Source organism: Dromaius novaehollandiae, chromosome 7 (genome assembly GCF_036370855.1).
Source record: "Dromaius novaehollandiae isolate bDroNov1 chromosome 7, bDroNov1.hap1, whole genome shotgun sequence".
NCBI classification, from domain to species: domain Eukaryota; kingdom Metazoa; phylum Chordata; class Aves; order Casuariiformes; family Dromaiidae; genus Dromaius; species Dromaius novaehollandiae.
In genome coordinates, this window is record NC_088104.1 from 5073805 (window position 1) to 5101284 (window position 27480).

A 27480-nucleotide genomic window follows, 5' to 3' on the forward strand; every position below is an offset into this window, starting at 1 on the left:
GGGGATTCAGATATATTTGAAGACAATATTTATGGTATCTTGGTGCCTTCCTATGTTTATTTCTGGTTACTGTCTAGCTGGCATTTTTCAAGGGACTGTTTTTAGGTTATATTTTGCACATGGCTCTCAATTTTCTTAGATACTGATTGAACCAAGTGGAGGATATATAATAGCTTTCCTATGCCTCCAAGAGACTCGCGGGCGGGTGATAAGACCCGCGTGTGTTGAGAGCACTGGGTGGAGTCTGTGTGTCTGAGCGAGCGGGGTGAATGAATCGGTGGCTGGGAGTGGGTTGGAGATAATTTTGTGCTTCCCACATTATTAAGCTGTATAAAGGCTATTTCAGCTGTAGAGATTGAAGCTCAGCAGCTGCTCTGCAAACTCCTAACAAACTAGGGGTCTGAATTTTCCTTATCTCAAGCATCTGCCTCTGACCACAGATATTGCAGGGGCTCTGCATTTCTCTTAACTGGTAGTCTTTGAATTACGTGGTCGGCATATAGTAATAATGGAAATTTTTTTTATAGGTTAAGATGGGAATCAGAGATAATGTTGCCATCTATTAATTGCTTGGATCAGACCGAGACAGAGTCGTTTTGTACACAAGGTTTTGGCACCTTCCTCTTCACAAATGCTTCACAATAGAGGGAAAACCAACTACTCAGCCACTTTCTGGCCTGTTACAGCATCACTATGGTATTTGCATTCCCATTATCTCTTCAGCTCACTTTTGCACAGCGTAGTTTAGTCCATAGATGTGTGGGTTTTTTTTTCTCCTGGCACGTGTTGTGGAATTTAAAACTGCCACCTTCCTAACTCTTGCTTGTAATATCTTTAATTTTGTCTTTAAAGTACTAATGTTAGGGAGGCGGTTGCAATGTGAGCGGCTGTATATTAAGGTAGGATGTTTTATGTTTTTGAAAATTGCCAATATTAACTGGCAGAGCATGTGAGCAGCCTCCAGACCCCAAAGCCAACCACGGTAATTCTGTTAGTTGTACTTCAGAAGTACTTGTTTAGTTTTCCCTCAGATGGATAACCAATATGGAACATTTTGTCCACATAAGTCTTATTACGGAGGTTAGAACATTCTGCTAATTAGGAAAAACTAATTAGGCAGATTGTTGCGCCTGTAACCAGAATTTTATATTTTAACGGATCTTGAAATGTGGTATACTGACTTTTCTCTGTTAGATTATTGTAAAGTACACGTGTCTCTTAAATGACTTGTAAAAGTCTGGAAATATTCTTCCTGATGAGACTATGCACTCAGAGTGAGAAAGCAAAACAATTTTAATTTTTGGATTTATTAAATAAAAACGATAAGAAGAATACATGCTGTAAAATTGATGAAATCGTTAATTCATACCAGCTTCTTATGCGGCAATAGAAATTATTTTGTTTTAAGATTTTTAACTGCCCCATTAAGAAGTTGGAGTAGGTTCATATGAATAAACAGTATAGTGTGTGGCTGCGTTAAGATTAGGGTTAGATGGTACACAAATCTCGCAGGTTTTTATTTGGCTACTTCAATCTAAAATTTTTTAGCTACTGTTTTACAGAGTCCTGGAAGGTCTCTGTCATGTCTAAAACTGAATCAAACTCATTTGCAAGTGTTCTTGCAGTGTTGTTGTGGACTTTCAGGTGTATACAAACTGGAATCTGAAAATAAGTCTGTTTTCAGTTGTGGTTTGGCCTAGAAGCAAAACCTTAAGGGTCGGTTTAGTTTTAAAGGTTCTCATCTTAATTCCCTGCAGTGGTTCCTGTTAAGTACACATAACTAGTGCTGAGGCATTTGCTTGATTCGCAAGGTGCCATGGGGAAAGCAAGGCATGTTTGTTATTGGGGAGAAAATGTCTGACTTGAGATGTGGTGTATTTAACATGGATTTCTGTTTGGTTTCTACTTTTGAACTTTTTTCAGCTATACCTTGCTAAGAACCTTAATTAGTATTAACCTTTTTTCAAACTTGACGCTCTGCCGTATACAAAATGCATTGCCGTGTGGATCAACCACGTAGGCAGGAGCTTCCCGCAGCAGCCTGCAGCCCGTCTCAGGATCGCCCTTTCGTGTGCGATGCAAGATAGTGACGTTGAAAGCGGTGGGACCTGCTTGGGTGACATCTGGAAGTCTGCCGTGGGCTGCCCCACTGCGGGAGCACAGAGCAGCCCGTTTTGGTCCCTACCACTTCTTGTCAAAAATTGAGTCAGGACGGTTCAGAGTTGAGTCTCTGAAGCCTGATCTGTGAATGCCAGATTGCCAAGCACTCGGCTCTCCTTCATGATGTCCGGGACTAGAAAGGAGGGGAAGAAAGACAAATATTTGTAGACAAAATTTAGGAGCTGTATAAAAGGAAGTGCTTCAGTAAAGCACCAAGGTATAAGGTCATATTGCTACGGTCTATCAATATGGAGGAATAAAACAGGGAGCAAGGGGAGATGCAGCTGTGCAAACTGCCAGAAAAATGACAACCGTGCACCATGTGGGCACGGTGCTTGTGAAGTATTTTGGCAATGCATTGGGCAGCACTTCGCGGTGCTTCGGGAGCGCTCTTGGTGCAAGCCGCACTGTGAATAGGGCTTGGAGGGCAGCTGCTGAGCTTCCAGAGCAAGGCTCCCAAACAAAAATACTGCGAGACTCGTTTTTGTGATGTCAACTTCTGCCATCACCAGACCTTCGGTGTTTGCAAGCCTGTTATCGAATAGGGGTCGGTTTTAGCGTCTGTGGTGACCTGCAGATTCGCACCCTTTCACGCTCCTGCAGTTTAGTCTTCAGCATAAAATCTGGGACTATTTTCAGCCAGACAGGTCTAGGCAGTTAGTATGATGTTACATTTGTAAGTGATTTATAGAACAGAGATGAAACTTAGGAAAATAAATACTTTAGATTAGTTTTCTTTGCTTCCTAAAGAAAAGCATTTTCTTAGATGAGAGGGCATTTTGCAAGCAACGCCTTTGTACCACATATTGATGATTTCGGTATATAGGAAGCTCCTTTCCCGTGAATGCCATTGGTTGAAAGTGATACCCACACTTAATTGCTTTGCAGATTCTTGCTTAATTACTTGTCATTCTTCTGAAGTGGATGACTCACTTAGTCTTCAGCATCAGAGGTATTCCTGTCCTCCCTATAAATGTACACATACATATTTTTGCTGTTCACAACTGCAAGAGCGCGTATTTTCCCCCTGCACCGTGTCTTGTTTCACAGGGTAATATAGAGAAAGCGGATCTGAGAGGGTATCGGGAAATGAGAGAAAGGCATATTGTGAAGAATTTGCATCGGTTGGGTTGATGGTTAGTGTGCGCTTGAACTGTGCCCGTCTGTCCTCGCAGGAAGGCAGGCAACTCCAGCTTAGATAATCCTGGCTTCCCAAGCCCCTTAACTTTCTGTGTTTTGCCACATTTTGACGTTTTGACTTTCACAGACGTTTCCTCCTGGCGTTTCAGGCCATGCATCCTTAGCTGTGACACTGTATGCGTTCTGGTGCAGGCTCAGTGCAGAAAAATGGGCTTTGAATTACCATCAGATAGGCGTTTCTGTATCAGAAGACTACATCCAGTCTTGCTGCACTGAGATCTAAATAAATTTATGTGTTTAAATAAACATGGACATTTTGAACCTTGACACTGTAATACTTAAGGCTCGGATATTTCTCTGCTTTGTCAAGGAGGGATGACTAGTAAAACCATGAGCTGATTACTCCTTGTATTAGATAATCATTTCTTAATGTGGGAGGGATATAAAGAAGAATAGATGTGAAGGCTCTTGAAAGACTCTTTATGGAATAAGGCTTAAGCATCACTTTAAATAGGATACACATTCGCTTTCATGCTGAGTCAGATCTAGCTTGACTGTTGTGGGACAAATATGCTAACAACCGGCCCAAAAATCAAGAAGTGAGTCCTAGAAAAGACTTGCAAAACATATGGTGACTCTATTATCTTTAAAAATTCTCATTGCTTAGCGTGAGACATTGCCACGCTTGGCAGTGAGGTACGTGGGAGTTTGAGTTCGGTTAGGCCAGGACTCTCCCTAGCTCTGTTTATATGTTTTTGTTAAGCTGCAAAATTTTTGGTCCTCCCTCCTCTTTGTTTCTCCCCGTATCATGTGTTTGTCTTACGATATGCCAGTGGCAAATAACTCTTAGTCATGGGTTAGACTCTAACATTTAAAAACTTGCCAGCGTCTGAGTAATAGTTCACGTTGGTGGGGACGTTGCTCCGTGAACTGGTCACCTCCGGAAGGAAGCGTGGACCCGCGGGAACGGCGCTGCGTGACCTGCTGCGTTAACGGTCCGACCTAGCAGGGCTTTCCTTCAGGGAAACCTGAGTCAGCACTGAAGATTAAATGCCTGTTTCCAATGAAAAGATAATTTGATGGATTTTTAAAAATATTTTTTACTTTTTCCACACCAATGACATTTAAAAAAGAAACCAAGATTTTTTGGGTGTGGTTGTTAAAGCGTGTTGAAGTCTCTTCTATATGCCAAAATAGATTTTATTAATTGAAGTTAGCCTCTTGTAGAAGTTTTTCTTTTATTTGTTTAGACAATTTTTTTTGGTCAAAGCTTTTTCTGGACTTTGTAACTAAACACGGGACAACATGCTGCAGGTCTGGGTTGTGCTTTAGGGAGTGCTCTAAAGGCACGGTAATCCAGAAGACATTTGTAACGTGAATAGTAATAGTAGTTTTTTTCAGGGTGCTGGATTTTATTTTACCTCCATAAGCTTTTTAAAACATTAGTGTTGATCCTGGGATAGTATATTATCAAAAGTTTTGCTTTTCTGATTTTGGTTGGTGGACTCCAGAAAAGCTCTTGTGTCATTCCTAACAGCTTCTCCTAGAAACTTTTTTCCACCTTAAAAATTTGAAGATGCTGTCATTGCGAAAGTAATTGAATTTAAGATTTTTACTGTCATGACATATGAATGTGTTTTTGCCATACTGGCACTTGCCCATTTTGGATTATTTTCTGCCCATGAATATTATGAGATTTCTTGTTAAAGTGAATGACAAGATGATGTATGACATAGTTGAGATGGTATGGAGCAGGGTATAGTTGGAAAATTGCAGTGATAATTTTCTTTGTACATCTCAAACTTGCACATCATTGAAGAGAAAAAAAAAAGTATAACAGGCAACTCAAGAAAAGCACGAGGGGAAACCTTGAAAAATTACAGGGAAATTTCCATAACAGATACACTAGTAATGCTGGTTTAATAATGATTTCCTGTCATGGACTATTTTTATCATATGCCTGCTCTCTGACGTGGCATTCTATTTAGCATTTTTGAGAGCCATGTTTTAATCAGATTAAGCTCAAGGAAACCGATAGGTATCTGTTTGGCTCATGGCTTCTGCTTCTGTTTCTTATTTAGTCACAAGACTATTGTTGCTGGGATCTTTTAAAACACATTTAGCTCCGGCTGCGGCAGGCGCGCAGCCTCACGTTGTGCGCGCCTAAAGGTCGTGTGCCAGCGATTTTGTTGATATATGCACCGAGTGCATTATGGAATTATCTTGTAAATTAAAGAAGACTGATACAAACTCTTTCTTTTCCTCATGTGATTAAAGAGCTAAAAATAGTGTTCTATTTTTAGTTTCAAATGTAGTAATGTTTCTTAGGAACAAACTAACCAAAACCAGTGTGCTAGGAAGGCTGATAATGAATAATGCTGCATTTTAATCTACTTATGTAAAACAGAAATCCTTAAGAAAACAGCAGATCTTCTTGAATCGTTTTATATAGTGTGCAACGTTTTCGTACGTTACATGTCATGCAAGTAAAATATTAATAAATAATGTGTTTAACTTTGATATTTTCATGTTGTTCATTGTATTAGATTAGGCACAGCAGAAAAGTTTTTAATCAAAATTATTAGTTACATTCTCCAATATTGTGTGTGTCTTGTAAATTTGGGAAATGACCAAAAAAGGGTGCTGCATAACATTTGGTGTTATCAATTGTGCTGGAGTAGTAGTAGACTTAGCACCTCATTAGACGGTCTCAGCATCTTGGAGCATGGGGGAGGCTCTGCAGACTAGCTTTAGAAAAGCTGTCTGTGTGCACTTTTGCAATTTCCAGAGCAAAAAACATTAAATTTCTAACGACCTTTTTTTTTCTATTGCAAATACGGGTTTTTTACTCACACAGTAAAGGCTATATTTGACAGCCTGGTTTATGTTGCATCTTCCTTCATTGTAATATTTATTTGGCTGACATGCTGATAAGCTCAGGAGCCTAAAAATTAATACAGGTTATTGGTTTTTTCTGTAATAAAATTAGTTGACCTTTAAATAATAGTATTATATAAGAGAGCTCTAACTGCAAAAAATGACAAAATGCATTTATAATATGGTAGCTATTCCTATTACTAAATTTTACAGTTACTATTTAGAATATGCATATTATGATTAAACACTGCTCTTGACTGTGTATTTACAGGCAACAATGGAATAAATAGAATTGTTGTATTCAGGACAGAATTTAACCTTTCAGTAACAGTTTATACCAGTTGTTAAATTTGGTTACATTTGACTAATGTAGAAATATGAAGACACAACTTCTTAATTTTCTAAAAATGAATCTGCTCAGTAAAGTCCCATTGCTATTGTTTCCAAAGCTGCTTTACTGAGCATGACCATATGCAGATTCCTTCAGTGCATTAGCTGAATGTCTCAGGCTGCCACTGTATATCCCATTTAACTGAGAAGATGCAGTGAATTGTAGCAACGTACTATTGTATAGCAGTCTTTCTAGCAATTGAATTTATTGACTGTTTTAAAGAGGGGACTTGCTGTAAAATACAATATTGGATACGAAGTTTGCATGCACACCTTCAGATTTTAAGTTGGGGAAGGGGTACACTTCACTCAGGTTCCTTGAAGTAGTTATTAAAGCAAACTTTTGGAATCTTTTTTTTTTTTTTTTTTTTTTTTTGTAGTGGTTTGTACAAAATAATGGGACAATTAATGCCTTTAAAGGGACTTACAGTTTTTTTTTTTTAACTTTTAACTTCAATAATATATTTAATGATTATATTACAGTTTGGATTTCAGGTGAACTTAAATACAGCACCACAATCAAATCTGTAGTTTTTAAAATTTTTTACTAGGTCTTATAACATTTGTTGAAATCCTTACAAGATATTCATCTATTTGTAGCATCATATAGGTCTGTCTCCCCATCTGTCTCTGTTTTTCATGACGACTAGGTTCTGGTACATTTTTTTCCACTTTAGTACTTATTCATTGAGCCCACTGTAATGCTGTTTCTATCACAGTTATTTGTCCAACAGCTTTTATTGATCATTTGTGATAAAATAAAGGAATTCTTCATAGGGAGAAACTTAACTAGCAATCAGTGGATTCAGTTTAATTACATTTAATTTTATATGGTAGGAAAATTAATGTAGTCAGAACCCACTTATGTACTCTTAAATAAATAAATTAGTAACATAATGTGGTGCCAAAACCTTAGGAACAGTAAGAAAAATATTATTTTCATTGCATTATTTTCTGCTAGGCCAGATTTATTAAGGAATTCATACAACTTTTATATTTCAAACGTAGCTCTTCATGTAAGTTTCAGATTCCCTACGAATAAATCCTTATTTAACAGGATATCCCAGAGACTTTTTTTTTTTTATTATTGGCAGCCCGACTGAAATAGTCTCATCTGGTTTAACTAAAATCTTTGCATTACTTGGCGGTGGTTTCTTTTGTACGTGGTGCTCCGAGCTCATTGAAGCTCGAACGGTACAGGAAATGCAAATCATGCAAATCGGCCTCGCGCTGACGATGTACAGTGGCGTGATTGAGCAGCAGTACGTATGGCTCGTGGGCTGACCACATGAAAGAAGTCATTTAAAGACCAGATGAGCCAAAGCTGGGTTAAGTTAGGCTATGTGTGAGCTTCAAAGCTTATAGAATAGCATCCTTTTCAAAAATAAATTTATTTTATTAATAACACCTGCTCCGAGTTCTTAAACAGTGAGAACATGTAGAGATGAACGTTACGTTAAATATATGCCATACTCAGAAGGGCAGAATTGTTATTTTGTAGAAATTCAGGTATGCGTTCCTATCGATGAAAATAGACCACGTTCTCACGCGCTCTTAAAAGTACGGTTGGCGTGTGTGGTATGCAAAAGCCTAACTCTTCTCTCCCTTTCAGGTAAAAAAATGAAAATAAATGGAAGATAAAAGGGCATTTTCCCACGTAAGAGGGCAAACTCCTGAGCGTGGTGGAGGGTGGGCAGCAGCCAGGGTGGCTGCGGGAGCCCGAGGCTTTCTCCGGGTTTTGGCTTCGCCCCATGATGCAGCCATGCAAAGACGCCGCTACGGCCCGGGCAGGGTGGTGGGTCCAGATCGCTCGTAGCGTTGTACGCGTTTTTCAGGTCAGGCTTGCAACGAAAAGCAGGCAGATGGCATGTTTTTAAAGACACCGTTACGTATTGGTGTTAATGTTAGACAGGGGTGGCTTTTTTTGCTTAGAATGAGAGTTATTTCTTATGAGTGTTTTTTTTTTTTAAAGCATCAAAATAGCAAAAAAAAAAAAAAAAAAAAAAAAGGAAATAAGGACTGTATAAGTTGAGATTCATTCAAATAATGTAGCACAGTCCAGGCAATGTCTATCTTGAACTGTCTGTATGTAATCTTACTTAGTTCTTCATCACAAAAGCAGCCCTCAAAAGGAGGAGAGCCGCCATGAGGGAGCTCCGGACCCCGCGGTCCCATTCATATGTGATTGCTCATGGATCCGATTTTGGCTTGATATCCTTTGAAGAGTGTCCTGTGCCGCCTTGGAGAGGTTTTGTGTGCTTGTTTCTATCAATGCTGATGGCGATTAATCCGAGGATGGGGTAAGAAGGAGCAAAGGAAGAGCTGTTGCCCTTCAGTGGCTAGTTTGCTGCTTGCCCTTCACCTCCATCCACAGCTCCTCCCTCCGAAGAAGAGGGGCAGGTTTTACCAAGCTTTCTTTTTTTGGGGTACCCTTTCTCAAGGTTTCTGCAGCCTTGGGTCGCTCCCTTCATACTGAGCACCTACAGGCTGGGTGTGTAAATACAGGCCAGTGGGGTTTTGGGGGTTTAGCTGGAATGATGAAGTTCTTCTGTGGGTGGTTGGTTTGTTTGTTTCTTTTTGAGAAAAAGGTGAGTGCATGGACGGCATCCCGAAATCATCACCAGGTGCTAGGAGTGGTCAATAGTGCTTTTCTGAGCCAGTTCCTCGAATCATCTCTTTAGGGGTGTGTTGGTGGGATGCGTTGAGCACACCCACCGCCTTTTAATCGGTATTGCAAGCATGAAGAAGGCATTCAAATCACAGCTAATACCGAATTATCCTTTGCACCCTGCCACTGTGAGAAGTACCAAGATACAGGAGCTAACAGAGAAAGCAGAAAAGAAATTTTACTACTTGTGTCTACAATAATTTAATTAAATTTAATATCCATTTCAGTGTTTGTCAGGAAGTAGAGATTACTTAAATATCTGTACCTAAGAGCACAAGGCTGTATAAAGATCTTTGATTTTTAAAGTTAATTTGTTTCTTCCAACAATGTGTAGAGATATATACAGAAAATTAATCCCATATGAGTCTATAGCTACCAATAGTCCAGAACTATTTTTTTAACTACTTTCCAAAGATATCTCCAGTCATCTTGACAAACAGCTTGAAGAAAATTTCCTTTTCAAGAGCCCCTGAAAGGTTGTACATGCAGTCCAAAGGCATCGCTGGAAAAACTGTGTTATTTGGAGACCTTGACCAAAAATGTTTCACGTCGTTCCGTTTTTGCAGATATGAAAGCTTGTCGACCAGACACCCCGAACAGATTTTTAGCTTTCTGTGGTGGAGAGATGCATGATCTTTTCCCAATAACAAATTAGCTGTTGTCAACAATTCTTCTGGCCACAGTTTAAATAGCTTAATTTAGAATATAGTGCTTCACAGTAATATTGTGGAATTTGATAGAAGCACAGAAAATACATGTATGTATGTGTATATATGTGCGTATGTCTGTGTATGTATATGTATACAGAAACGTGTTCATACATATCCTTTATATGCATGAAAATATATCTGAAAATGCTGAATTGCTATGGTCTCATGAAGATAACATTTTATTTCAGAGAGTCTGCCAGGTGCTGTGGCAATCCGGGTCCGTAAATGTAGACAGACTGACGTGGTAATACCTGAATTGATTAAGCCAACAGACCCTGACTTTCTCTTATCTTAACCTCTGCCTTGGGAGCCCGAGTACTTGCTGCGGCATCGATTCTCTTTATGGCTCTTGATAAGCGAGATTTGGCCTCAGTTTCTTAATGATTAGAAAGCATCTGGTATTTTCTTCCAGCTTTGTTACGTATGACTTCAACAGCAGAATTTTTCGGGTATTAATGGGGAACTTCAGCGCTTTCAGCACTGAATGCCTTCTTTATTGGTAGGGTGAATTCAGAAGTTTAAAGATACCGTAGTTGCACCTGAGGAGTTGGGAAAAGGTACTTTGTAAAATATTTGGAAGCCTAAAAGCATTATTAGTAGATTAGACTATCACTTTTTACTAATTTATTGTTTTTCTGAGCAGGAAAAATCTCAAAATGTTCCAATGTTTGGGGTGCGGTTGGCTTGCTCCAGGGCTGCTTTTGGAGATCCCTTGAGGCATTCTGGTCTTGGGCATTGCTGCCATTGCCCATCTGCCCGAAGGGCTGTGAAGACAGCTTACCTGCAGTATTTTTATGATTTTAATTTTCTGTTTTAACCAAAAAGTAAGTTGGTTTGCTTCTTTTGCTAATGGCATCATAAAGGTCTGTTATGATAACACGTGAAATAAAACTATAGCGCATCAATAGAGATTACATTTAAAATCATGTTACGTAAATAGAAATAAATCTGCTTATGGTATGTGCCATGCATGTTGGAGGTTTTATTTAAGAAATGTATGGCTGAGGGGTTACACGCCATCCAAAAGCTCCCCTTTCTCATCTCTGATAGAAATGTTTGTAGAGAAATCATTCTTACGGCACTTAAAGCTTAATTCAGAACAGGCAAAACAATTACTTTTCTGGAAGTTTGAAATATGTTTGGCAGCTTTTAAATTTAGAAGAGTATTTGTCTCACTTTTTTGAAATCTCAGCTCATTCGGCCACTTTGGTGTGGTCATTCAAATCTGGCAGTGAACATGGGCTCTACCAAGTTCAAAAATTATCTAGTAAAAAAAGTGGCTGAAAATAATGTTTAATAGATGTAGACTGTAATTTTCCTTATTGATATACTTTTGAATATTATACTTACTGTCCCCACGTCCTTGGTTAAGTGCGGGTTGATGACGGCCTCGGGGCTTCGTCAGCTTGTATCAGCTGGTGGGTGGGATTCTCCTGCACCCTCATTTTTTCGTGGGCTCGGTGGCTGAGCATCAGCTTCGGGGTGTAGGAATCGCTGGAGGGGGGCTTTGAGTGCGCGGGAAGAGCTGCTGCAGGTGCTCACGACCATTTGGGGACAGCGAGTCTCTAGTTGGTCCCATAGTGATGTTTGAAAACAGTCGTGATATTTGGTTTTGACCCAGACCATCTTCTGATGGCACTGTTTTTATTTAGGTTTTTACGATACTTGGGTCTGGAGACTATTAAACATTATATGGTCTTATTTTAGTTTCTCAATTAGAGAACAGAACTGTGGCTAGTGTGGCTTTATCTTCTGTAAAGATAAATAATGTACATTAATAGATTAACTTACTGTGTGGCTGTTTCTCATAAGAAGAGAAGGAAGAAGATTGACACTGCAAAATATATAGTTTTAGAGTTGAAGCATTGCATGAACACAGACCAGAAACATTTAAATTGTGGTTCTGATGGCAGCCTCAACTGATCACATTGAATAGTCTGCTCAGCTTTTATTAAGGCAAAAAAGCCGTCACTGTACTGTAGCAACAGATATTGTATATATGTGAAGGGCTATTGGGATAAACACACCTTTGCATTTTCCTGATGTTTTTTATGACATATTTGATTAAGATATACTCAAAAATATATTGAAATATATTTGCAGGAGTGTACACTTTGTGAATATATATTAAAATCACTAAGTTATTCCTAATGTTCTGCAGTGCTGCCTGCTCCTGACAAACATCTGATACGGATCATATGCCTCTAAAAAGAGAACTTCCTCGAGCAAAATATCCTCATGAAAACAGTTTGGAGACACTCACTCTCTTTCCCTCGCTCTCACTCGCATGTTACATTTTGGCACGTTGTAGGAGCAGGTAGCATATCTACTACCTGCTGTTGAAAGTGTTGAAGATACTGAATTATTTATTCCATCTTCTGCACTATCCAAACTCGTTTTGGGTAGTTTGACACATCTCGGTCTTCCATATGGATACTTCATGGTGACAGAGTTGCCAGCTGCTCAGGTTTTATGACAGTCTGAGTTTTTTCGAGGACTGTATTAGTTTTCTGGGAAGAATCCTGCTTTTTCTAAGTTCCCCAGTCTTATGCAGTGGTTATGTCTTGTAGGGTTGATAGTCTGCAGTGGAAATTTTTGTGAAAATGAGCTACAAGAGAGTCAGCTTCCATAAAAACATTTTTAAAAGGACTTGATGTTTATAGACTGACTGAGGTGAAATCTGAACTGTTAGAAAAAATGCAACATTCATTTGCTAAGAAAACTAAGTTCCATTTAGCAACAGTCTTCAAATTTGTAGAAAACAAAAAAAAAAGTGTTGAGATATCAAAGTGTGTAAGTAATGTACAAAATGTGCAGCAGTCTGAAATATTTGGACAACAGGATTTTGGGGGCACTTGAAATGTAAAACTGCTAAGCGCTCTGCTGAGACCCTGCCCATCTCCTCTGTGATTATGCAGAGTGAACAGGTCTTCCATTTAAAGACGTAAAAGGTATAAATCTGGGTAATAAACTGGGAGATGATGAGAGTTTTGAGTTTGCCAAAACTTTATTTAAAGGAAAATAAAGGAAAATCAGCCGTTGTTTTCTTTTAGCCTTCAGTCACGCACTCTGAGCTGATTAGAGCATCTATTCATTTAAACCTTTTCTTAAAACTCTCACTACTTTTGGTGGGTCTGCTTACACTGCAGTCTGTTTGCTCCCCCTTCATCGGGATAAGTCAGTCTTACGCGTAGCGAAGTCCATATATCCATTACGTTGACTGTCTTCTGTGTCATCCTGGAGTCGAGCTGGCACATTTCAGTCCTTGGCAGAGAAGCTGTTGTTCCACCTTTAAGGAGCCACTATATTTATCAGCTCTTTTGGCTTCAGGTCAGTCAATTCCTACATGCCACAGGGCAAAGAAAGAAAAAGGAGAGGAACTTACTCCTCGTAAGAGTGCTTAAGTCCTTGAATTCTGCTTTTATTGGCATAGAGGGTTCCCTTTCCCATTGCCGTCTCTGGGAATTTTGCTGTTTGCATCTTCAGTGAAAAGTCCAGTGTTGTTTGTTTTAAGTAATCTCTGCTGCACTCTCCTCAGACGTGTGCAAACAAGTGGGGGATTGACCACCTTGCTTCACAGAAACAACTTGTTTCATTTAAACCTTTGTAGAAGGGCCTCCTTGCTTTCCAGCTATTAATATGGACTTTTGTTCAGCAGTAGCGGTGGCTCACAAGCGGTCCGAGCTGGGACCGAGCTGAACGTACCCGCTCTGCCATGGCCGTGGAGGGGCACTCAGAAGCAAGCTTGTCCTCCCACACGTTTAATACTAGGCATCACCCAGGACACACAATTATCCTTTTAGCTAGCTGCCTCATCCACCAAGGAAAAAAATGTCATGCCTTGAAGCTGGCACAAGTCCTGCAGTATATAAACACCGCAAAGTTCAGCGAGAAAAATGCTCCTTTTTGCTTATCTCATGTGAAAGAGAAAGGAAGGTTTAGAGTTTCCCCTTTCTAGGTGCTCAGGATATTGCGTCTCAGATGCTTGGAAATGATCAGTCGACTCCCTCGGTTACTTGGCAGCTTCCCGGATGGAAATCATATGGCCTGCATGAAGAAAACGGCAATGCAGTTGCTTCGTTCCCGTTCTGCGGTTTAGTCATTGCTTGGTGTTGCCATTTCGCGGTGTTATCTTTGTAACATGAGGGAGTAAAGTCTGTGTGCACGGGCACTCTGCACTGCGCATAGGGTACGTATACACTGTGTGCTGTAGATAACTAATGCGCACTGGTTGTATAATACTACGAAAAATCTAAATTTGTGGGTTTCTAATGGACTCATTACAAATAAGGATGGGAAAAATCATCTTCTAATTAAGTCTGCAGATTCAAACCACCTTCAACAAGTAGAAGATGGTGTGAAGTAACAGTCCGCAAAGTTTGTTGTTCACTTTTGCTATAAATAGTAGTATTGTTCTATATGGTCTTAGGACTCTTCTATACCGGTACCACCTCTTGAGCATGCTGCATGTTTCATGCTAGTCTTTTGGCGAGTTTGTTTCTCCCACAGAGTTGCACAGAGACGACACGCACTGACGTGAATCTGGAGAATTAAAAAAACACATTTAATCTTAATTAAATGTTATTTAATTAACAGTTGGTTATTAATTTGAAACATCAATTTTACAAGCCTTTGCCCCCTAAAAAAAAGCTTTTTGCTTTAAATCACTCCTCATCTTGTGTGTTAACACTTGGTGGATCACTTGTCTTCAGAAACTGTGTACCAAGGGTCTTTTTCTTGCTCTGTCACGGCACATATCTGACCAGGGTTAGTCCGTATATCTCATAAGCCACCCACCAGTGGCTGCTTTTTGGTGTCGGGATAGTCCAATTTGCTCATATTATGTTCTGCTTTAATAAGATGCCTTGAATTCACTATTTGCTGTTGGCGGTGTGCGAAATCTGGAAGAGGAAGGTGATGTGGATTTGTGGCTCTCTCCTTCCCCCCATCACCACAGCTAGAGCTGCTGGGCCTCGACCTCTTTCCTCGTGGAAGCAGAGAGGCCGATGCAGCCCATGGTGAACAATCTGGCCATTAAAGGAAAAACGTGCATCTGTCAGTAATTAATTGAAGCCAAATTTAATTACAAATCAGGGGGGAAAAATACTACCGCACACTTCATAAAATTCAGGAAGCTTCAGTGCTATTACCTTAAAAAAAAAAAAAAAAAAAAAAAAAAAAAAAGGCAAATTTATTTCAAGCTTACTTCTTGATATTAAAGAAGTTTTTTGATTAACTGCTTTCAAATCCTTTTCAGTGTCTCTTGAGTTTATAGGTGTTAGAAAATGGTGATAAACGTTTAAGGCCAGATCTTAACAACTGGCATGGGTATAGGTGCGTTGGTTTGCATCGGCCAGGGCTGTGTCCAGAAATCGGGTTCTGAGGACGGTGCTCCAGCATGACTCCAGAGGTTGACTGCATGCAACTCTTCTGATCAGCTAGGTGAGATAAAAATTCCTGGGGAAAGGAAGGAATTTAGAGAGAATGCAAATAATTTAAAAGTGAAATACTTAACTCATTCATGTAACCTCTTGAATATTTTAAAGGTGAGGTAATTGATAATATTCAGCTTCAGCCCAATTCTGGTCTTGCTGAATAACAGCAGTAGGATCAGTAGGTCGAGACTGCAAGTCTCCAAATATTCCACCCATGGTCATAATAAAGATCTAAAAATATATGTGTCGTGTTGAGAGAAAAGAGGGAGAGATTGGGAGATGCAGTAATGCTGCTGGAAATGCAGCCCCCTTCTACTCCCTGCATGCGAAATAGCAGATGTTTGTGCAGATAGGTATGAGTTTTGTTTGGGATTTGATATACGTGGAGAAGGGGGAACCAACTTTGAATTCTAGGCAACAAAGTCTTTTCAAAAATGTACCTGAGGTCTAGCACACTGGGAATGAAAATTTCCACTGTACTCAAAAATAATATAAAAGGAAGGAAGAAGGAGATTTTTTAAAAATAAAAATATCAAAGCAAATTGGCATTGTGAGTTTGAAACAAACCATGCATTTGTATTGTATTTTAGTAAATAAGACAACCCCAAATCCAAAACTATTGAACTAGTAGCAGCCATAAATATTTATCACTTGTGTATTCATATGTACATATAGTAATTACAGCAAGAGGAAAAAATATTTTTCTTTACAATTAATATTTGTAAGCGTTTATGAAAGTACATAACAAATAAATAAGACAAACACATGGCCTAATTAAGATGAAAGGGATGACAACCCTTGTGATTTGTTCTGGAAAATAAAGGTTGTTAAAATAGTAAGACTTAGTTATTTCCGTAAACACTTCAAATCATATTCTATGTAAAAAAACCTCTTAATTTATGAGATATATATTAAAATTTCTATAAGCATTTTTGACATTTGTATATTCCATCTCAGAAAGAAATTAGGGTTAATTTATTATTTATTATACTGAATTATTGTCATATATTATCATTTATTAGTATTTATTATTGTTCAGAAATTCAGAGTCATGTATTGTTTATTGGGAAATGGAAAAACATTTTATATCTGATTGCAATTTGTGTATTCTCAGTATAGCAGTAAAAATGAAACTTTTACAAGTTGATCAGGTAAAAATGCATGCAATAATAAAGAAGAAGGACTGATTTGTTTAACTTTTCATGATTGACAATGCTGTTGTAATGTAACATACAATGAGTGTTATATTTGAATAGAGAACGTAAAACCTAATCGTTGGAATTGTCCAAATTGGTGGGTGCAAGTGGAGGAAGCTTTATGTCAGTGGGAAAGACAGAGGAAGCAAAGCCTTGAGGGAGCCTGAAGGTACCAAGAAGAGCTGGCTTTTAACCCCTGAGGGTTTCTGAGGGTGAATGCGGTTCTGGCCGCACTTTGTGTCCTTTCCCTGCTCTGTGTGTTTGCAGAGGTTGAAGGAGGCACCACTCTGCTTGCTCAAAATACAGCATGTGACAAATTAAGATATAGATACATATGTTAGAGATATATAGATATTTCTGGACTCCCAAATCTTCAATCATAAGCTCAGTTTACTATGAATGTAGTTATTTTGCAATGGAGATTTATGGACTTAAATGTCATGGGCACTGCAGGGGAGGTCGTGCTGCTGCGGGGTCCTAGGTCTGCCCAAGGCAACGAGTCCATCGGGTGTCTCGGTGCTGACCACGCTTCCACAACACCCGTGGGAGCATCCAGTACGATCGGGTGCTGCTCTGAACTCCCCTTGTGCTGTGAACTTGGGAATCGGGGGGTTCAGTCCCTCCGTAGATGCTGTGTGGTCTCCCACGGGAGTGGCAAAATGTGTTTTTAGTTAAGTTGCATGAGAATGTAATTGAAAGGTTTGGGGCAGTTTCATACAAGAGTAAATCATAATTGTGATACAGAGAAGATTTATAAAGGGAAAATATTTTAGCACCATTACTTTTATACTTTACTTGACGTAAATGGAAACCTGTATCAGTTTGTTATTTTGTCTGCTGGTAATTAAAAAAAAAAAAAGTCTTTTCTATTTTACTGCTTTCTAGTCTTTTGGAATACAATAACATGAAAGACGTAGCAAAGGTCAGATTATCCCGTGTGCACATCACAGCTCTGGATCTGCAAACGTGATCAACTTGGTTCCCATGAATATTAGTATGAATTAAGCACATGCTTAACTTAATACACATAAGTAGTTCCACAGAAGTCAGGAGGACTTCTAAGAGATTCAAATTAAGCACAAGCTTAGTGGCACTGCAATTTGGCCGATCTCCAAAGCAATGGTGCTACTGCACGTGCGATGGCTCTGGCTTATGGAGGAAGGTCATCTGCAACCCACAAAAACACTTGGGGATGTTTGGTGAGAACAGCTAGGGCAGTCGCTTTAGAAATGTGACCTTCAACTCGGGTTTTTTGATAATTTGCACCATATATTTATTGAAGGGTACTCTATATATTATGTGTCGTAGTGCTGATGGGTCTAGATAAGGATACTATAATAGCAGTTTAAATGTGGTTTTTGTGAGATGGTAAGCTAATGATGTAGCTGTTAATTTGAATTTAGCAGACGTTTTAAATATAGGTTTCTCTTACAGAGACAAAAGTTGCAATTTAAAGCTCTTTGGTGGTCTAAAAACAGCTTAATTCTCTAGTAGCATGGTAATAAGTACTAATCCAGCTTATACAGTGATTGTAGTATGTCATGTTTGTGAAAGATTGCCTAACTCTGCTTTCTCTGGGTTTTATGTTAATTTTTTTAAATTAAACATAAAACCTTATAACATCTTTATGCTGAGATAAACTGTTCAATTTAACTTGTGCTCAAGCAGCAGCTGTCAGGAATTATCATGTTTCGAGCGTTCTTGCTATCACCTTGTGTCTCTACCTCCCGGATACACTCGGTGGGATGATAAAGCTCACCTTGTTAGGATTTATTACTTAAATAATAACCCGAGGTAAAATGAAAGTTGATGTCACGTAGAATGACAACTGACATATATTTATGTCGCACGTTACATTATAATAAACTTTGCCTTCTTCCCCTTGTAATAGGTGTTAAGTGGCAATACACTCTGGCATATCCTCCAGTGCCCTGCGTGAGTCCATTAGCCACGTACGCGACTTCTCTGTGGGCATGTTCGCAGTGACTCGTACTGTCAGGTGTTATTTAAGCTCATGAGGCCTAAGCAATCAGTTATTGCTGGGAGTTAACAGCTTTTATGCCAGTCTAGAAACAAAGGTATTTAAGTGCATATCATATTTGTTGGATTAAACTATAGGAGCGCTGTGAAGTCATGCAAGGGAATCGGAAAAGGTATTTTGTAATGCTATGATGAATTTAACTCTATATTTTGCAATGAGAAACATAAGCAATGTCATTGGAGGTCCTAAATCTAAATTTTGCTAGTAATTATAACAATTTTCTCTTGACACTGGTTTATTTATGAGCTGGGCAGTGATAAGTGATCTGCTTGTTAATTGAGTCTTATCACTCCCCATTTCCAATGTAGAAACTTCAGGTCTACCTCTTTGCGGCTTTCCAGGTTCGTGTCCTTGCTTGCCTTGTTAGAAGGCAGCCTCTAGCTCTCCCTAACGACGGTGATATATTCCTTCAGTTTCCCCCAACCACTACTGCAAAAATGATTTTCCTTTCCTCTGGATATAACTTAGCTTTTTTTGTATTCCTCTACTAGTTACTGCTTTGTCCATCACAGTAAGTGCAGATATTTCAGCACTGCACGGCTTTGTCCACGCTTGAATCTTGGATCTCATTTCTCGTCGTGCTCCCCGTTGCCCTTTCCTCTCCGGCAGTAATGTTAGCCTTGACACCCCCACTGTGTCCTCTTTCCACTCTTGCTTCTGTGTCTCGCGCTGTGCTGCTTCCCCGTGTTTTCAATCCCAATGTGCCATTTATTTTTTTTTCCTTTCTTCATTCAAATGCAACCAAGTTTATAGACAGTATTCCACATCAATTCAATTTGCTGCATAGCTCATTGTAGAAAAAGAAAAGTTGTCTAAAAATAAGTTTAATGGAGGAAGAAAAAGGAAAGAATAAAATGTGGCACAATCCAGAAATATCCTGAATTTAGCCAGGTAACCATTTAATCTTGGTATTGTAACATTTGTCGTTCTTTTTCTCCCATTTGTATTTTTCTCTTCCTTATTCTCTCATTTCTAAACTTCTCTGAGTAAGAATATTATATTGTTTGGAGGGAGCTTTCCTGCCTTCAGTCTGACTCTGGCATCCAGGTTGTTGTGGGGCCCAGAGGTCGTTACTCCTCATGACACGTACGTGTTGGTATACATAAATATATTTCTTGATCTCTGTATGGCTCGTAATGAACCAGTGCTCATGTCTTAGTTGGACTTCTATCTGGCAGTCCCTTTAGAAGAGCAAATATTTGATGAACAAGGGAAAAACATTCCTATCTTTCTTTTGTAAGCCTTTTGGAAGGGTAGTGTTGGCTCGGGTTGGTGAAGATGGATCGAGGATCTGTTCTCTAGGAAGTGCTAGTTCTAGAGATGCAGATTATCCAAAAATGTTGCCATAACCATAAATACGGTCATCATAGTTACTAGTATTTGTTGTAAATAACCATTTGTATGATTATTTTGGGCAACAGGCAAGTTTTAAGGTTGACAACCAGAATCAGTTTATAACATCAGTGATGTCAGTTTGGTGGTATTGTTGAATGCTAAGTCCTTATAAAAACAGGAAAAATTGAAAAGATTTTAAGAGAAATAAACCTTTCATGCATCAAATTCTGAATCTGTACTATTAAAATGGTGGATAGAAAAAAAAAAAAACCAAAGCAAAAAGAAAAATGGGCAGAAACATGCTATGCCGAAAAGTAATTTATTAAGGCTTAATGTTTTATGTGCAATAAATACCTGTTCTCAATATTTTTATCCCTCGTGCTGAGAAATTTATAACACAAATTGTCTACAGCTCTGCAGTCCTCCGTTGTTTCCGAATGAAAGCGGTGCTAGCCAGAGGACAGCGGAGAGCTGCATAGTTTTGGTGAAATGCTGGGATATTTGCCACTGCTTTCAGTGGGGTCAAGATTTCAGATCACACGTTTAAATGCATTCATTGTCTGATAGTCGAGTAAGTTATACAGGGTTAAGATACCGGCTCGTTAGCGTTGTTTGTGCCCGCTTTATCGCGCTGCAGGATGCGTGCAACGCTGCGGACTGTGGGATAGCAGGAGCGGTATGGCAATACTGGGGTGCAGGGATACGGACAACCTTTCATTGTAGAAGATACCTAATAAAAATGAGAAAATAAAGCATAGAAAAAGAAAAAGGAGAAACAAAACGACCATGCTAGATAAGTGTACTGCATAAATCAAAAGGGTTTATGTCATAACATGAACATGTGCCATTCGCGCTCATATATTGAATTTCAGTAGTTGGTTGCATAAAGAAGTAAAGTGTAATGAAACTGGCAAGCAAAGTATTCCCTAGTCAGCCTTATCTTTGTTCCATTTGTCCTTCAGATACAGCTTTTCTTGCCTTTTTCAATAAAATCCATCCAGCTTTTTTATTTTGCATCTCTCTGTAACTGAGCTGAGCAGACCAATGAGATTCGGGGCTTTTCTAGTCGAGTTCTTAGCAGCCGCGTTTTAAGAGATCAAAACTTCGAGCGCTGCTACATGGTATTAAGGCTCAGCTATTGATGTGTCCCTATAGGGGTTATGTTTTTCTTGGGGGGGGGAGTCGGGGAGGAGAGGGGCGGCGGGTGGCCCTCGCGCGCATGCCCGCGCCCGGCGAACACTGCTCTCCTTGTTTCCTAGGGTCCTCTTCGCCAGCTCCGTGCTGAACCTGGCTGAACTCGTGGCCCTGCGGCCTGACCTTGGCAAATTGAAAAAGGTCCTCTACTTCCACGAGAACCAGTTGGCGTATCCTGTCCAGAAAAGCCAGGAAAGGGATTTTCAGTACGGATACAACCAGATTCTTTCCTGGTAGGTGTTTCTCGTGCATTTGCGTGGGGCTTGAGGTCTCCTTTCACGCACAAACTCCCAGCGCCGTACGCCGGAGGAGTCCTCCTCTGGTGAAATGATGGCCGCGTAGCAAACAGGCACCGTCCCAAACAGATGCGGATAGAAGTGCTTTGGCATAAACAGGCAGAGACAATCCACTTTCACCGTAAATCGAGATGAGTACATAAAGTCCGCTCGCACTACATTCGGGCGACCGCAGTATACCTGTTAGCTGTGCAAATTTTGACCTATGTCTTAGCCATAACGAGCGAGACGCTGGGTCTCGCATCCACGTAGCAAAGCTGCAGCTCATCAGCTGTTGCCTAGCCATAGCTTTTACTGCATCCAACTGAAATTATATAGAGGTTTTTAGGGAAATAAACAGAAATTAAAATGTACTGCAGCACTTTTCTTGAGAAGAGAGGGCAGTAAACATACCAGATAAATCCTTATATTTCTTTCATCTAGTATTCAGAGATTGTGCAGTGCTAAAATACCCAGACATTTTAAAGGCTGTGTCCTTTATTGTTACTAAGAACAAATGCATTTCTTGAATCTAAGTTAATGAAAGAAGTTAATAACAACAACATGGAAAAGCTTTGTGGTTAGATGCTGTGCAAACCTAAGTGAAACAGCAGAACTGAGTTGTTTTGAATTGAAATAAATTCATTTGCGTGATCTTTCTCACCTATCTGTTATTAGGAGAATTATTACGAATATGGATTGAGTCTCTTTAAGTATATGTTAAGCTTTTGCATCTTTAAAGTATAAGCCAGTTGATATTCAAATTTCTCAAATAATAATCTTTGTATACTCTGAACACTGTAGCTGCTTTTGCCACTACATTTGCAAGATGTTTCAGTCACTAAGTAGCAATGATGTGCAAATATAATGAAAAATCTTTTGAAAATGGTAGCAGCCATCTTCAGATTTACTGACATAAAAATACCGTGCTCTTTGGTACTAAGGCAAGGAATATTTTCCTATATATGTTTTGCTTTCTCATGGCAGTTATATTTTGGAACACGAGTTCCTCTCTTGTGAGCTGACATTAATCCTCAAGACATGCATTTTTAAATGAAAAATTATTTTCTTTTACCTGAAAGAAAAAGACCACTATAGATGCTTGGTTCTGTCTCCTTCAGCCTCCAATAGCTTCTCTATGTAATTATATAATATTAATCTTTCATTTTTGTTGCTGCAGAAATCACATTTGTAATAGCAAATAGAAGACATCTCCTCTGTATTGCTCCTAACTACCTAGTGAACATTTGCAAAGACAATGAAACAAGCTGCCTACTTTCTTTTCTTCTTTATAGTTTCTGAAGATTTTCTGAACCTTTTACTGTTTCAGGGTTTCTTGCTGAATCTTTCCATCTTCTAAATCTGTTAGAAATGCTAGAAATATGAAAATACATCGTCCCAGTTTTGCTTAGAGGTTTTGGAGACAATTGAAAGTGGAGCACTATGAATCTTCAGGTTGGTGTTTTGAATCATTAAGAAAGAGAAATTTTCTTCTTAATGGCTCTGAAGGGTTTATGGCATGCTGGTAATAAACTCACATTTAGCAATGACTGAAATGCCTTTGCTCCCGACCGCTCAGGCAGGTATGATGACAGGATTTTTCTAGTCCGCCAGCGTAATGCTGAGCCTCTAGGAAAAAAGAGTTGGAGAGATGAGGCTTGATGTACAGGACAAGCAGAGATGAAAATGTTTGGAGCCTTTGCTAAATGTCAAAGAGCAGCAAAAGAAGCGCAGGTCTCGTGTTGTGTCTTGTGTCATGTGTGAGGCGGTTCAGAAGAGGTGTCTGGATCGTTGGGGGAGATTTGAGGGAAGCGCAGGGTTAAAAATCATGGGTGGGGGAGAGTGTGGGATTTCAGAAAACATTTCAACTCCCATAGCCTACTTGAAAAGGATTCTTTCTCTCTCTAATGCCTTTTTGCCTTTCCTGCTGACTCCTGCTGCTTTTGTGAGCAGTGTCAGTTTTCTTTCTTGACCAGACAGCGGTGAGACGCAGTGAGGATGAATGACAGCCTCTCACCTCAAATATACTTTTCACCAGCCCAGTGACTTATGAACACGTGTCCTCAATGTATCTTATGACCCATAGGTCTGTATTACAATATATAACATATTGAGAAAACCAACTAGCCATAAAGCATTTCTTCCCTCTGCTCGAGCATTGCATGTTTGCCAGCACAGCTACGGTTGTGTCAGCACTTCCTGCATAAACTTCCCGATATTTCAGTCTTTCGATAGCTTTTCGTTTCTCCAGGCCGAGAACCTCAGTGGAGAGATAATACCTAAATGATCATTAACCACATCTTAAAATTATTGATCTTGTTGATTTTAAAACGTCGCACTAAGGAACCAAACATCATGTTAATATACCAAATTATTTTTCAAGTTTTCCTGATGCTGTATGCTATATTTTATATTTTATGCTTAGTAAATGTACTTTTAATTGAGATTATGTATGTGTAGGTTAAAAAAATAAGTAATAACATACCATTTCTCTAATATTCTCTAATATCTGATACACTCAGTCAATCTTTTTTTTTGTTGTTCTTTTTTCCTAGCAGTAAGTTTCATTAACCTTAACCACTTTTTGCAGTTTGGTTGCTGATGTCATTGTGTTCAACTCTGCTTTTAATATGGAATCATTTCTTACATCTATTGGAAAATTTATGAAGCTGATTCCTGACCACAGACCTAAGGATTTGGAAAAAATAATCAGACCAAAGTGCCAAGTTCTTTATTTTCCAGTCAAATTTCCTGATGTGAGCAGGTCAGTATGTTTTCCATTTCATAAGTTGTCTCCAGTCTGTCAAAACTACCTGTTTATTGTGGAGTTTTAACCATTCAGTTAAAGCATTGTTAATTAAAGACCTGATAACATGCCAAAATCAAGCGATTGATAAATTGATTTCTGTAATCACAGGCTATTCGGGTGGATGCTGATTCACCAGCACTGGCATGAGTGGTTTTGCCAAGCATGTCCTTGGTCAGTTCATGTCATACAAAATTATGTAGTTCAGCGAGAATAATTTCCCAGCTTGTTTTAGTTTGTAAAATGATGACTATTCCTGAGCTCTGTATATTTGTTTCTACAGAGGAGGTCAAGGAGGAGAAAGAAATTCTAGAGAATAGTAAAAGTGATAAGTCTGTAGTCAAGAAGCTATATTTCCCTTGGTATGTTGTAGTGGGATTTTATTCCCTCCTCCCTCCGCTACCTCTTATTTTATTGCCTTCCAGGTAGGTGAAAAGCATTTCAGTAGCATAGAGCAGACTTGCATATTTTGGCATTAGCTGCAGTTGCAGTTGCTCTTCAGTCTTCTTCAGTTACTCTGAAGGACGTTTTTTATTGCCCTTGTTTCAGAGCCCATCTTGAAATTAGCAGTGGGTTATGTGGCTCAAAGGGAACATTCGCTAGATCCTTTTCACTTTTGATTAAACCTGGCACAATTGTTTCTCCTATTATAAGGAGCTCTCCTCCCACTGAACAGGAACTTTGCTTCAGTGGGACCAATACTGAATAGACATAGTATGATTCTGCAATTTGATTATACTCTTAAAAACAACATGATGCCTGGTGCATTTTTTTGCTCAAATAAGGATAGAAGGCAGTGTAATGACTCTGCAGGAGTCTGGCTTTTGATATGATGGTAAGTTTTGGTCCCTGACCAGCCTGTAGTTACAATTTATTTCAAAGACCGAATGTACATTTGCAGTAGTTCTAGGCAGACAGTTTTCTAGTACGGGGGTTAAGGTCATGCACTCTCTCGATGTTTACATTGCAATGTTTGCACTTAAGGAACTTGAAAAACATGATATTCTAAAGCACAGTTGCAAATCATTTAAAAATCAATGTCTAAAACTAAGCCTTTAAATCGGTGTTTTTGGCAAATGGGTTAAAATCCTCCAGTGGTACTCAGGTGCTCCTTGGGTTGCAGTGGAGGTCGGTACCAGTGCATCTTTGAGGATCTGCTGTTACTTCTTAAACCCTGTTTTTTAAAGAGTGAGCAAATGCTGTGAATGCTTACAGTGATATTGAGCTATGATAAAAGGGTCTTGTATTGTCTCAAATACCTTAGTCATACGGCCAAAGCCTAATTTTAGAGATGAAGGTGTGATAATACCATCTTACGTTAATGGAGGTCTTTTGGACTTGTCAGCCTTGGCAGATGGGGTCAAATGAGACCGATTCTGCCCATGCAGACTGGTCCTGTGCCGTTGGTGTGTGCAGCGGGCCTTCGTCTGAACCCTTTGCCCAAAGCAGAAGGTGATTGAACTGCTCAATAGTCTCCTCTCAAAACTGATAAAGTGAGAAGATCTCATCTTACCATATGTTTTTCTTAATGTCCTGCTTTTGTGTTAAATCTCCTCTTACAAAGCATGACACCTTTCACATTTTTATTGTAGTTGTTGCACTTGAAATTATATCTAAAAGCTATTTTCCATGGCAGATGGACAAAACTAGGATGTTCTGAAGCATAGCTTGTGACCATACAACTTTGTCAGCACAGTAATTAGAAACACACATTAATATCAGCTCTATTATTTCTAATATAAATTTTATTCAAATGCTAGCTCTAGACATTAAGTTCTGGTTTTTAGACAAAAAGCAATGTCATAACAGAATAAAGGGAAGCACAGGAAAGGATTGCTTTTGCATAACTCTGAAGTTCTTTGGTTTTTGACCTTCAGCTGCATCCAGTATTTACTATTTCTTTACAAGATCATGTTTTAAATAATGTCGAATGCATCTGTGGCACTTGAATGCTGTTTATTAGTTTAGGCTGTATTACTGTAGTGACTGAATGGAGATTGAGGAGAAAAAGGTTAAGAAAAATTGTGGCCAAGCTAAAATTTATAAAGCAAGCTCTTAGCCCAGAGTGTTTTTCAAGTTATTTTCAAATGGTAATTTGCTTTATCCAAACCAAACTCATACAGTGTAAGTAAGTGATTATTTGCATGACTGACAATCATTTCAATGCCTGCAGTCTTTTTAAAATGCATAATTTTGCTGAGATGTTGGGAAAATATTTAAAAATTCTGAAGGCAAAATAACCAGGGTGATTTTCTTCTTTACTTTGACCTCTTTTATTTCGTGTGTGAATGTCTAAGGGTGTGTTTGTGTCTTAAATGCAATTTTTATTTGGATGTAGGAAGGAGGTGATCTGACCAAAAAAGCATCCTCACTGATAAGATGGTGATAGTTCTAAAGATTATTTTACATTAATATTGTCATTTTAGGGCAAAATAAAAATAAATACATCTAACCCTTGATCAAAACAGTGTAATAAAGGAGCATGTCACATGAGTTAATCCTGTAATGTGTTTACCTTTTAGTGTAATTACCGTAGATGATTAGTATATAGAATAGCACAATCAGCATGATAAATGATCGCGTAAGAGTGAAGGGATAACGATGGACTGATACATTTTGGTGCGTTAGAGAACGTAACCTCAGCACTACTTTTGAATACTGGTAGCTGTACCATTATACGTGTGCATAATATGCATTTAGATGTTTCAGATGGCCATCTAATCACTACTTTTTTACTTCCCGGAGGAACTTATTGATGCTGTTTTATGAAATACTTCTTTTTGATAAAGATTTGTCGTAAGGGCACGCACTGGTGTTCCCAAGGCACACAACCAGACCGTGGTCCTTATCTAGCAAGGAGAAGAGATGGAAGGATTTGAGGCTTTAGCAGAATAAGAAATTTACTGCCGTAATCCTCCTGGTTTTGGGCTGCGACGATGCCTAGCTTCCACGGTGCGCTCTGTGGTGCCAGCGCTGCTCCACACACGTGACAAATACTGTCATTTACCTTCAAATTCTCTGCTTTATACATTCTGATGAAGTATATTATGTAGAAATAAATATATATCACAATACTTTTAAGCTTACAAACAAATAAAATGCCAAGTTAAGGCTGTCGCTTCGTAGTGCATAGGTATTGCAAGGGCTGTAGAACAGTAGGTGATTTTACATGCCATATGTGCTACTGTGCTTCTTAACAGCACTTTGAATTAAATATGTTGTAATTCAGACTTACCTTACATTGTCATTTGTT

At 39.0% G+C, this 27480-nt stretch overlaps 1 protein-coding gene across 19 annotated transcripts in view; it reads left to right on the forward strand.

Annotated features, from left to right (window-relative positions):
• GTDC1 (glycosyltransferase like domain containing 1) overlaps positions 1 to 27480 on the forward strand; it is a 195537-nt gene that overhangs the window by 77479 nt on the left and 90578 nt on the right. For all 19 annotated transcript variants that reach the window (XM_064514598.1, XM_064514601.1, XM_064514597.1 and 16 more), the window contains 2 exons: positions 21212 to 21379; positions 24012 to 24185. In XM_064514598.1, coding sequence (XP_064370668.1) covers positions 21212 to 21379; positions 24012 to 24185 — 342 coding nt within the window. The remainder of the gene's footprint in view (positions 1 to 21211; positions 21380 to 24011; positions 24186 to 27480) is intronic.